The sequence below is a fragment of the Peromyscus leucopus genome, chromosome 14 (assembly GCF_004664715.2).
Source record: "Peromyscus leucopus breed LL Stock chromosome 14, UCI_PerLeu_2.1, whole genome shotgun sequence".
In the NCBI taxonomy this organism is placed as follows: domain Eukaryota; kingdom Metazoa; phylum Chordata; class Mammalia; order Rodentia; family Cricetidae; genus Peromyscus; species Peromyscus leucopus.
Genome location: NC_051075.1, coordinates 885,335 through 898,678, shown reverse-complemented (window position 1 = coordinate 898,678; position 13,344 = coordinate 885,335). Strand labels below are relative to the sequence as shown.

Below are 13,344 nucleotides of genomic sequence, written 5' to 3'. Positions count from 1 at the left end.
AGCCAAGATGTGGTTGCTGGGAATTGAACTCAGGACATCTGGAATAACAACCGGTGCTCTTAACCTCTGAGCCATCTCTCCAGCCCCTCTAAAAATTATTATAAAACCAATGAAAACAACTCAGATATAAGTATAAATGGATTATTTAATTGTTATAATGTTAATTATACTCACTCAAGGAGTATATAACTAGGAATTTTTAACCAAATCATTAAAATTTATAAATAAAGGAATACCACTTACAAGCTGCTCTGATTTCACACCGTATAACTGGATGGTCTTTGCCACATTTTTTGATACAGCTAATGTAAGGTCTGCATCAACAGCAGCTACATTGAGTTCACTAGAGAAAACAAAAGCAGATTTCAATTATTAGCAACATAATTCATCAACAAAGCAATGAGTATCATATAACCTGAAGCCCAATTAGAAACATGCTGAATCTTCATACAGATTTTGCTGATTGCTTCCTGGAATTGGTTACAATATTTCATTTTTCTCCCTAAATTCAGAATTAGGAAAAAGGGCTTTGAGATGGCTTTGTTAATGATCAGTTTCACATTAACAAAAAGCCAGCCACGTGTGGACTCGGTCTGTGACTAGGGGGTAAACTGTATAGAGATTTAAGGGAGCACTCTTGCTACCACTGAGAAGTGCAATTAGCAGCACTGCAAGTCACAAGCATCTGCAAGGGAGCGACAGCTATTGAATGGAAATGACGACCTTGGAGGGATGTGGGCTAAACATACAAATTACGTATGACACATACAGACACTTGTGTTCCGAATAAACTATGCCAGTTAGTTCTGCCTTATAAAGAATAACTTTAAATATATGGGCAGCATAAGACTATAATTTTAATATTTAAAATTTTACATTCTTAAGTATTTCTCTGTCATGTTCATTGTCGACTTTAACAGTGAACTGATAGGACATTTGATTTGACTGTAGAAGGAAAGAGGACATTTTCCCAAAAGCCATGGGAAAAATACCAAGAGTTAAAAATCTCATGAAAACCATGAAAGAAATGCATTATCTCTGAAGTGGATGAAGTTGTGGCACTTGCCAGATTAACTTTTTAAAGAAACTAAAGAAACCACAAGGCTCTGGCTGGCTTTAAGTACTTGGGAGACAGAGGCAAGAGACTCTATGAGTTGGAGGTCCATTTGGTCTATATAAAGAATTCTAGGACAGCCAGGACTACAAAGAGACCCTGTCTCAAAAAAAACTAAAAAACCAAAAACCAAAAAAGAAATCGAAAGAGTTTGAAACAACACTAGTATTTGATACATAAAATAAAATGCCCTTTCATCTAGTACTGAAACTCTTGCCGTTTGCATTCTATTAAACACTAGCATAGCACTGTCATCCCTGATGATCAACCTCCCTAGCATTTACAGAACTAGGTAACAGAGACTAAGTTGAATATAGCACCTTGCCCACCACAAGTACACTAAGAAGGTAAAAGCTGCTAAGGTGAAAAGCATAGTCAAGACTTATCAGGTCAAAGTACATTGTAAAAGGTGTAGGGCAGTTGAAGCATTGTACAGGTACATTCACGGCTGCAGATATGCACATATGTATTACATCTGTAAAGTGCCACCTTCAAATTTATAGACTGAAAGACCTTAAACATTTCTACCTCATGGTTCTATACTGCCCAGCCACTCACTATTTTTATTCTTCAAAATGTCAATCATGAAAGTACAGACTGACTGTTATGACAACTTGCCAGCTATGTCAGGGCTGGAGCTCTAATCTGACTGGAATACCTTTGAAGCCATAGTGTAACTGCGTCTGTCTGCAAGTACTCAAGAAGTACCTCTGCTGGACACCTGCTGTGGGATGTCTTTCCGTATGCTATGAATATGTATTGCTCCCATTGGGTAATAAGTAAAGCTGCACTGGTCTATGGCAGGGCAGGATGGAGCCAGGCAGGAAAATCCAGGGGAGACAGTGGGAGGAGAAAGGAGTGTGGGAGACACCAAGCTGCCACCCAAAGAGCAGCAAGATGCCAGCAGATCAGTAATGCCATGGCCACATGGCAAAACATAGATTAATAGAAATGCGTTAATTTAAGATGAAAGAGCTAGCTAGCAAGAAGCCTGCCATAGGCCACACAGTTTATAAATAATATTAAGCCTATGAGTGATTATTTTATAATAATAAATATAAGGACCACAGGACTGGAGACATGTACTGCTGCATATACCTTCCCTTTTTAGTTTAAAAGTTATTCACATTCACTTGGAAAGCTTAAAGTAGTGAACTTAAGTATGTTGTGGAATATTAGTTTAACTATGTAAAGATGTGTTTCATTTATCTTGCCTGCCTAAGGCACCTGATTGGTGAATGGACAACAGTTAGCCAGTAGAGACACAGGCAGGGCTAGCTAGTCAAGCAGTTGAAAGCCAGCCAGCCAGTGAGTAGAACATATAGAATGAAAGAAAGGTACAAAGCCTCGAGGCAAAACGTAGATGAAAAGAAACAGGTTAAATTAAGATATAAGAGCTAGTTGGACAAGCATAAGATAAGGCTGAGCTTTTATAATTAATAATGAGTCTCCATGTCATGATGTGCGAGCTGGTTAGTGGCCCAAAAGACAGCCTGTTACACAAGTAGTTTAATCAGAATTATTAATACTGTTTCTTTCATGAAGGGCCTTCTACATTTCTGGGTTAAAATCTCTATGTATGTCTGAGTTTTTCAGTTTGTACAATTATTTCATATTTGTTTTTCCATGTAATACTAGGAAGTTAGTAGAGTATGAAGAGCTAGATTTAATTTCATCTTGCTAAGATGCAAAGTAATTATAACAGATCATTTTTCTTTCCTTTTTTTTCTTTTGGTGGTGGTTTTTCAAGACAGAGTTTCTCTGTATAGCTTTGGAGCCTGTCTTGGAACTTGCCTTGTAGACCAGTCTGGCCTAGAACTCACAGTGATCCACCTGCCTCTGACTCCTGAGTGCTGGGATTAAAGACATCCATCACCACTACCAGGCCATAATAGGTGATTTCTGCACTCTACACACTGTGTCTATATTTAAATAGCTTTATTAATTGGATTCTCAAGCACTATGTGAATGCTCATTCACTACAAAACCCAACTTAACTGAAAGCCTCACTACTTAAACAATTTGAGGTAAATTAAAGTGTACTGCCACTGGCAGACATGGCAGGCAGTCTGGCAGGCTATTTCACAAGACATACATACCTTGCTATAGTTTTAATGATGCCATCAAGCTCATCAGAGGAAGGAGGATTACGCCCACCAGGGGGAAAAACCAAGTTGATGGGATCAAAGAGTCTCGATAGGGATTTGGAGAGATAAGCAGCCTCATAGGGTTGCAGTGAATCTTTCAAAGCTTTTTCTGGACTGTAAAAATAAAATATTAAAAAAGGTAAGTAATAGTTATATTTGTAGTTATAATACATTTCAAAATATATCTCCAATGAATGTAACTATTAACAAGAATTTGTTTTAAAAGCACTTTTAGAAACAGGTTTCATAACTGAACATCTATTAAGGATTATATAAGCATTTTAAGTGTAAATCTTAGCTATGTAGTATAGCATTTATTTACTGGATTGGCTATTCCCTGAAACTAAAAGAATACTGCAGGAGCCTATTAATTCTATGCTATTTATAGACTATCAAGCATACCCAAGAGAGGCAGCCAGCAGATTCCTCTCATGTTAGCTCAACCCTTTTTATTCACAGCTGCTATCTTTCACAAAGCCTACAAACTTAGGGGAAGGATACAGAGGTCGGCCTTCAACAGATGTCCATTCTTGGGATACTAGCAAGAATGCAGGCAAAATGAAGAAATACTTGTGAAAGTCCTATAATTGCATAAAGGTTCTTGAGTGGGGTTCTCATTTGTTTTACAGTACTCTTCACAAAACAAAACTTCTGCTTCCCAAACTCTCCTTTATTCTTCACTGGCCCCAGCAATTCCTGCAGGATCCCATTTAACAGTTAAAGACTGGATCTTACAGTGTTCTTTTAATTACTAGCAAATGCTTTTCACCATTACTAAACTGCTTTACTCCTATGATTAATTGCCTGTTTTTTCACATCCTCTGCTTACCATCCCTTCACCAACCTTTCCACTCTCTTATTCCTTAGAGAGCAAACTTCCCTTTGTCTTACACGTCAACCTTGACAACATCTGACCTTGTCTCTGTGTACAGGCAACAGTCTCTCTCTTTCTCACCCTTCTTGTCTAACCCACAAGCCTACAGGTAGACTGCTCTTGGCTCCTGAAGCAAAATTCCAGAGTTATATCTTACTTCTTTCTCATTCAGTAAGTAGTTCACTCAACATGCACCAGGCACTTTGATAAGTGGTGAGAAGATAAAAAAATAAATAGTACTTTACAGACCAGTGAAAGGGGGCAGGTGAAGTTCAAGCATAAAGGGGACTTTCTATATGTTCCACCCTTTCCTATCTCTTCTCTTCCCACTAATATCACTAAGTCTTTATAATCTGCCAAGTATTTCACGGACATGGAAATTTGGCAACGTGCTTGGTGAAAAAAATAGTACACTGGCCATGTAAAGTTTACAAGCTAACAGAAGATACATAAAAAGTCAAACAATAGGCTGGATAGGTAGCGTGGAGTGGTTAAGAACACTGGCTGCTCTTCCAGAGGACCTGGGTTCAACTCTCAGCACCCACATGGCAGCTCACAATCTTCTGTAGCTCCAGTTTCAAGGGATCTAACACCCTCTGCTGGCCTCCATTGAGTACTAGGCATACAAATGGCATACATACACACAAAGCAGAATATTCATACACTTTTTTAAAGTAAGTCATGAGCTCAATACAGAATGACAGTAGCAAGTGCTACAAGAAACAAAAGTGAAATATCAGGGAGAAAGCAAATGTCATTAACCATTTCTACACTGCTTCATATCAAGAGGTCTGAAGCCCAACCCATAGTTCCATCACTTAGCTGTTCAGTATCACCGACTAAAACCACGGACTATAACTTTCCTCAACTGGGCATGTTCTAGTTTGTTTCATTTGCAATTTGATCTGTCTTCCATGATTTCCCCATTATTTTGATCTAAGAAGATTTAGCTTATTTATTTTAAAATAACAAGTTTTCAGAAAAATATAATGTACCTCTTTGTTTTCCACTAAAGAGCTTTATTAAAATAAATTTATATATTATGTAATTTTATTTCATAAAGTCTATGGTTCAATAGTTTTATATTTAAGATTCCTTGCAATCATCAGTCAGCCATCAATTGATGGCTCCATGGTTAAGAGCATTGGTTGTTCTTGGAGAGGACCTGAGTTGATTTCCCAGCACCTACATGTTGGCCTACAAACATCTGTAACTCCAGTTTCAAGAGAGTCAACATCTTCTGATTTCCATAGCCATGTGGTACACACACATACATGCAGGTATTCATACACATAAAACAGATAAAGACATAAAAAAAGAAGCTGGTATGATGGCATACACTTTTAATCCCAGCACTTGAAGGCAGAGAATCTGAGTTTGAAACCAGTCTGATCTACAGAGAGTTCCAGGACAGGCAGGGCCACATAGAAACCCTGTCTCTAAACCACCCCCCAAAAACCTTGTCTATCACCTCCCTCAACCAACATACATACATACTTCATGGCCACTTGGATGACCACTCAGTTACATTCTGTTCCTCAGACACCATCATTCTAGATTTTCATATGAATGGGGTGTATGCTCTACCATTGGTTTCTTTCATTTAGCATAATGAAAAGTTTTCAAAGTTTACCTGTGTTCTCAATTTTTCACTGGCACATTAGTGCGTCATTTCCTTTTATGAGTAAACAATGAATATTTAGGTTACTTCCATCTTCTAGCTCACAGCATAGGGATACAAATTTTTATGTGAACATGTTTATATTTCTCCTGGTTACAGACCCAGGAGTGAAAATATGGTATGTTTAAAAGTTTGAGGAAATGCCAAACTACTTTTTTCTTCTTTCTTCTTCTTTTTAACTTTTAAAGACTTATTTATTTTATGTATATGGTGCTCTTTCTGCATATAAATCTGCATGCCAGAAGAGGGCATCAGATCCCATTATAGATAGCTCTGAGCCACTATGTGGTTGCTGGGAATTGAACTACAGACCTCTGGAAAAACAGCCAGTGCTTTTAACCTCTGAGCCATCTCTCCAGCTCCCCAAACTACTTTTCAAAGTCCTATGTCATTTCAGATTTCCACCAGAAGCATAAATGGCTGGTTTCTCTACATACTTACTAATATGTTTTGCTTCCTCTCTCTGATTACAAGTATCCTGGTGGGCATGAAATAATTTTCTTTTAGGTTTGGCTTATTTGCCTTTTCTTATTTGATGTTTAATCTCTTTTTATGTATTTATAGGCCATCTATGTTCTTTGGAGATATGTCAATTTTGATCTTTTGTCCATTTTAAATTAGATAATGTATTTTCATTATTGAATTAAAAATATTCTTATAGTCTAGATACAAGCCAGCTGTCAGATATATGTACAAATATTTTCTACTATTGGTGATTATGATGCAGTCATATATATGTATACACACATATACATATATATTCTTTCACGCTTTGACTTTCAGTATCATATCTAAGAATCTTTTACCATATCTTAAGTCATGAAGATATGCCCTTATGTTCTCCTGTAATTGCATATTTATACTATATGTTAAAAATTATTTTGTGTGAGTGTTTCTGCATGTATCTGTGTGTGTATATATAGGCATATGTATATATGTATCTTGTGTATGTATATAAACACACATATATGTATATTCCACGTGTATGGCTGGTACCCCCAGACTTCAGAAGAAGGCATGAGATCCCCTGGAACTGGAGTTATGAATGGTTAAGAGTCATCACCATGTGGGTACTGTCAACTAAACTTAGGTCCTCTGTGAGCAACAATTGCTTACAACTGCTAAGCCATCTGTTCAACTCTTATGCTGTCCATTTAGGTCTTTGATCCACTTTTAGTTCATTTTTATATATAGTAAGAAAAAGAGTTCAATTTCATATTTTTGCATATGACTATTAATTGTTTGAGCATCATTTGTCATTATACTCCTTTTAAAAATCAAATTAACAATGCACCTTTTTCTTTTTCTTTCTTTCTTTTCTTCTTTTTTCGGAGACAGAGCTTCTCTATGTATCTCTGGCTGTTCTAGAACTTACTCTTGCTCTGTAGAACAGTTCTGGCTTCGAAATCACTGAGACCCACCTGTCTCTGCCTCCCAAGTCCTGGGATTTAAGGTGTGTGCCACAACTGCCCAACAATGCACCTCTTTGTACACTTTGCATTCTAATCTATCTTTGTGCCAGTACCATTTGTTATGATTAGAATATATGATATGTCCCTCACAGAATCATATATTGAGAGCCTAACTGCCTGCTTTGGGAAGCTGCATAAACTTTTTTTGGGCTCTGACCTAATAAATAGATGAAATCCTAGATGGCTTCATCATATGGATGGATTACTGGGGGAAAAGGTAGAAAGTTGGTGGTGGTGCCCTGGGGAAGAAGTAGGTCCCTGGGAGCAAGCCCTGGAGAGTTGCATCTTGCCCCTGCCCCTTCCCTCCTCTTTGGCCCTGGCCACTATGAGGTGGACTGCTTCCCTCCACCATGCTTTCCTCAGGATGTCTTTTTTTAAACTTGCCAGGATCCTAAAAGCACTGGAGCCACCAAACCATGGACAGAAACGTGGAAACAAGTCTTTCATGCTTTAGGTTGTTTCTCTCAGGTGCCACAATGATGAAAACATTGGCTCTACAGACATCTTGACTAGCAAACGCACCAAGTACAAGATCAGAACTCTGTCTTCTGAGGTATCACTCCCACTGGCCTGTGCTACTTCCAGTTCTTTCCTAGTGCATGTGTGTGGACTGAAAATAAAGCTAAGCCAGAAATACACTGATAATGAACATGGTATTTTATATCAACTGCTTATTAATGTATTACCACATTTCCGTAGCGTCGTCTCCTCTTGGAGACAATGGTTTAGATAGTCTGGTCTCTGGCTACTCTTCCAGCCTAACCTGGCCATGTACTTCACTAGTCAGTACTAACAGACACAACCAGCTGTTTTAGGAAAAACACTGAAAGAGAAACAAGCAGCTAACATTACACAGAACCTACCCAGTGTTTTTTCTTACTAAGTAAGTGACAAGAATCCATTGCTACTTGAGTCAGTGTTGTGAAAATAAATAGGATTTTAGAATTGGAGGAAAGTTAATCACTTAATCTGGCACTCACACAGAAATGTGAAATCCTTATCAGTTTTTGTGGAAAGCTGGCAGGGTAGAATTCATAGACATAATATATTGGTTTCCAATGTAGTTCTTCAAGATGGTTATAATATGTGCTTTGTGGTGACTGAAGGGATTTCTTGGGATAGATCTGACTGTACTTGGTATTTTCTAAAACATTGACTGAGGAACTATCACAGCATAAGATTTATTTCCCTGGCAGTTTCAGCATATACCAGATCAACTCAAAGACAAAGACTGCATCTGCTTATCATTCAGCTTCTCATTACCCAGTATAGTTTTAAACTTCAAAAGCCATTCTGGCAGCAGATACAATGCTCAGCCACAGGTCAATTTAATGTTTGCAGTACAAGTTTTGCAAAATACACCAGTCATTCCAAAGATTTAGAAGCTTAGTATATTCTCAATTTCTAGTTTATAAGGAAAACAGAAAACAAAATTCCTAAAATGCCGATAACCCATTCATTCACATTAAATAAAACATACTCGTAATCTGGCCTTTTCAGTATGAACATGTCTTGTGTATCATCTTCCATGTGTGGGAGGTCAACATAAAGGTCAGCAGTTCCACTTGTACCGAAATTTCCTTGGATATTTTGACTGTACTGCTGAAGACGCTTCCATAAGTCATTATAAAGACGTAATAGTTTAGGGTATTCACCTTCAAATGCCTGTTTCAAAAACATAGAAGCTGCCAAGCAAAATATGTATTAGATAAATTGTAAGGCAATAAGAGGTAGCAAGTCAATATTTGAACAAATAGACCACTACTAAAGAATAAAGACATGTTCCAACGACACCTTTGAAAATTATACCAATAATTATTCATTGCATTTGGTACAAAGACCACATATTCTAAAATGTTATCTACATTAAAAACAGACAAAATTTGGCCAGGTGGTAGTGGTGCATGCCTTGAATCATGGCAGTTGGGTGGCAGAGGCAGGAGGATCTCTGAGTTTGAGGCCAGTCTGGTCTGCAAAGCAAGTTCCAGGACAGCCAGAGCCATGCAGAGAAACCCTATTTTGAAAAACCAAAATGAAAAAAAAGACAAAATTCACAATTTTAGTTGAATATATCCTTCTCTTGATAATTGATTTTTAAAAAGGTACATAGAAATATTGGATATAACTCTTTCATTTTAAAATAGTTTATGTATTTGTATTTATGTACATTGGTGTTTTGCCCACATGTGTGTCCTTGTGAGGGTGTCAGATGCCCTGGAACTGGAGTTACAGACAGTTGTGAGCCACCAACCCAGGTCCTCTGGAAGAACAGTCAGTGCTCTTAACCTCTGAGCCATCTCTCCAGGCCTACTATTTCTTTCTTTCTTTCTTTCTTTCTTTCTTTCTTTCTTTCTTTCTTTCTTTCTTTCTTTCTTTCTTTCTTTCTTTCTCTTTCTTTCTTCCTTTCTCTTTCTTTCTTTCTTTCTTTCTTTCTTTCTTTCTTTCTTTCTTTCTTTCTTTCTTTCTTTCTTTCTTCCTTCCTTCCTTCCTTCCTTCCTTCCTTCCTTCCTTCCTTCCTTCCTTAAAGATTTATTTATTTATTTATTTATTTATTTATTTATTTATTTATTTATTTATTTATTTATTTATTTATTATGTATACAGTGTTCTGCCTGCAGGCCAGAAGAGGGCACCAGATCTCATTACAGATGGTTGTGAACCACCATGTGGTTGCTGGGAATTGAACTCAGGACCTCTGGAAGAACAGTCAGTGCTCTTAACCTCTGAGCCATCTCTCCAGCCCCCTACTATTTCTTTCTTAAACAGTGTCTATCTAATTCTGTTGGAATGTTTTGATACCAAAACAAAAGACAGTAAGGGGGAAACAAATAAAAAGAATAACATTTCTTGGGGCTGGAGAAATGGCTCAGCAGTTAAGAGCACTCTGACCGTTCTTCCAGAGGACCGGGATTCAATCCCCAGCACCTACAAGGTAGCTTACAACTGTCTATAACTCCAGTTCAGGGTGTCAGAAACCCTCCCACAGACACACATGCAGGCAAAACACCAATGAACACAGAATAAAAAATAAATTATATATTTAAAAAAGGGTAACATTTCTCATGAATGTAGGTGCAAACATTAAAAATAAAACTTTTCCAAATTTAATCCAGCAACATTTAAAGAGGATGCAGCATGATTGAGGAGAATTATTCCAGGAATTAATCACTAAATCACATTATCTTTTAATGGAAGAAAAATATTTGAAAATAAAAAAAAAACCTAACATTTACTCCTATAACAAGGCTAAGGGGAAGTGGAGTCTGAAATGGATGCCTATAATGGAAGAGAAGAGTCTAGAAACCCTTCAGCGGAATCAGCACTGTCAGCACAGTAAGTGGAAAACAGGCTTTCAGATTAGAGAGCAGGGAGCACTATATAGGAGGCAGTGTGCTCATCTCCATGAGTATGTAAGTTCAACAAGCAAACAATCCATGTCTATGTACAGGCAATAACCAACCAGAATTGAATTTTTAAAACAATACATTAGCAATAGCATTAATATAGGAACTTATTAGCTGCATATCTAACAAAATATGAAGACAATGTGGAAACAATGCTGAGCTGAAGAAGACCTAAATAGTTCAGTAGATTGATTGCTACATGTGGATTATGCCCAGATTTATCTACACATTAAATGCAATCTCATACAAAAATCAATGCAGACCTTTGGTAGAAATTAAGAAAATGACTAAAAATTCCTATGGAAATGGAAAAGACCTAGAATAGAAAAATTAACTTTGAGAAAATGAGAGGACCAGCTCTGTATGATTTCAAGATTTGTAAAACTATGATAATAAGAACAACTGGTACTGAATAAAGATTAGCATACATGTTAACAGCAATGTAGAGCATGCAAAAGCTCATGCACAGACAAACACATGGAAGACTGATTTTTGACAAAAGTGCAAAGGTAAGCTGGGGAGGATCCATGTCAAAAATGTAACAACTGAGTATTTATATGCATACCATTGCAATTTAATATCTTTGCATCTTATATAGAAACTAATTCACAAAAGATTTAACTTTCCAAAGGAAACATTTCTTTCTGTGGATAAGACATGATCTGAAACCCCAATTACAGTACTGAAAGGAGTCACGGACAGTCTGAATCAAAAGGGTCTTTTCCTCAAGAACCACTGCTGAGATTATGACAAGGCAATCCCAGAGTGGAAAATGTGTCCCCACAGATCTGACAAAGCATTTATAGCTGGAGTATATAAAATCGGAAAATTTTTATAGGGACCATCATTAAAGAAGGTCTATGTATGGCAAGTAAGGACTAGAAAACATGTTCAGTAAATTGCCAAATGTAAATCAGAACTACAATGAACACAACTATATTAACTGTTCATGTCTTTAAAAAGAAACAAAATGAATGTCTATATAGAATGTTGAAGATATAAAAATGAAACTCTCAAACACACTGCTAAAGAAAAAAAGGTGTGCGTATGAGTTCTGCCATTTTATGTTCCCAGATAGAAGGTACCCAAGAGAAGCCAAAAAATTGAAAAAAAAACCTAATGCTATCAACAGTTACATACATGAACCAGATTAACACACACACACACACACACACACACACACACACACACACACACACACACACACACAATCTATCCAGCAGTGAAACCACACTGAAGTATGGATAACCCTTAATAAAAGTACACACCAGAAAGAGGACAGACAAGGAAAAATACACAATCTACTCTATACCATTTAGCCTGTACAGAATGACACCGAAACATACAAACATGGAAAGCAGACCAGTGTTTGCTGGAGGAGGGAAACAAAATTAGGTGGGAAGGGATCCTAAAAGGTAGTTCTGGCTGGCCTGTAACTTACTGTAAGTGGTCTAGTCTGGCATCAAACTTGCAGTAATCCTCTTTCCTTAGCCTCCAAAGTACTAGGATTCTAGGTTTGGCTTAATTTTTATTGCTGTGATAGTCTAACAAAGTTGTGTAAGAATCAAAACTTAACCAAAAAAAAAAAAAGTCCAATTTTACCAACTTCTATACTTTAAATATTTACAAATTAGCTGAGAAAGAACTTCTTAGGCTCCTTCCCTCTCCCCGATGAAGAAGCAATCAATCCATCATGGGCCCTTGCATGATGGATTCCTATCATATTTTCTTCCAGAGTGTGCCAATAGAACAAGTGTCTGGCTGACTGTGTACCTGTAAAAAGCAACCTTGAGAAAGGTGTCTCCCTTCTGCTGAGAGAGGCAGGTTTTGCACAGCTCACTGCTGTTGACAGTAGGTTCACCAAATCCAAGTTTCTCTACCTGGGATGCGGCTTCCAGCTGTGTAAGCACCATGCATGTAAGCCATGCCCCTGCTTCCCCACAACCTCTGGATGTACCAGGAGCCAAGAAAACAGAAGGATACTGCCCATGCTGCTGGCTGTGCTGCATTCTGTCTTCAGACAATTCATAAAACTGTGGCAGATGAGACTTTCTAAGAGAAGATTTTTCAAGCTTTTCACAACTCTTGAGCTCCCTCAACGTAATATTCTCACAGTTATGTTCTAACAATGCTTTATGCTACCTTTGCACTTACTGGGCCTTGTAATCCTATCTTCTTAAAGAGCATTTCCTGTACTTGACTATATATACCCCATGCAGGTGAAGAAATGCTCATTTTCTTCAAACCATTGCTAAGTTTACATACCACAATATCAAAGCACTAGAAATTAAGCAATTTTGAGTTATATAACTTAAATTTTGTTGTTTAATAAACAGCAAATTTACTTTTTTTCATACCCATATCTTACCTTTATAGACAAACCTCTGCTGTGGCTTTCACACAACTGAACTCTTCCTAGGTCATCTCAGTACATGTGATCACACTAAGTCTATTTAAAACTTAACAATAAGTACTGTGTACTTAAATCTTTAAGCTAAGTTTTCTTTAAAGTGTTTATATGTTCATATAACTTGATTTTAACCTAGTATTTGATAAATATAGAATAATAGAGGTAATATTATAAATATCAATAAATATTTAATAAATAAAATAATAAATATAAAAGTAGTTTTTATGTCAACTTGACACAGG

General features: G+C 37.1%; 1 protein-coding gene across 3 annotated transcripts in view; it reads right to left on the bottom strand.

Annotated features, from left to right (window-relative positions):
* Positions 1–13,344, bottom strand: part of Cog5 (component of oligomeric golgi complex 5) — a 328,269-nt gene that overhangs the window by 91,035 nt on the left and 223,890 nt on the right. For all 3 annotated transcript variants that reach the window (XM_028891732.2, XM_028891734.2, XM_028891733.2), the window contains 3 exons: positions 8,769–8,973; positions 3,214–3,375; positions 244–343 (listed from right to left, as the gene is read on the bottom strand). In XM_028891732.2, coding sequence (XP_028747565.1) covers positions 244–343; positions 3,214–3,375; positions 8,769–8,973 — 467 coding nt within the window. The remainder of the gene's footprint in view (positions 1–243; positions 344–3,213; positions 3,376–8,768; positions 8,974–13,344) is intronic.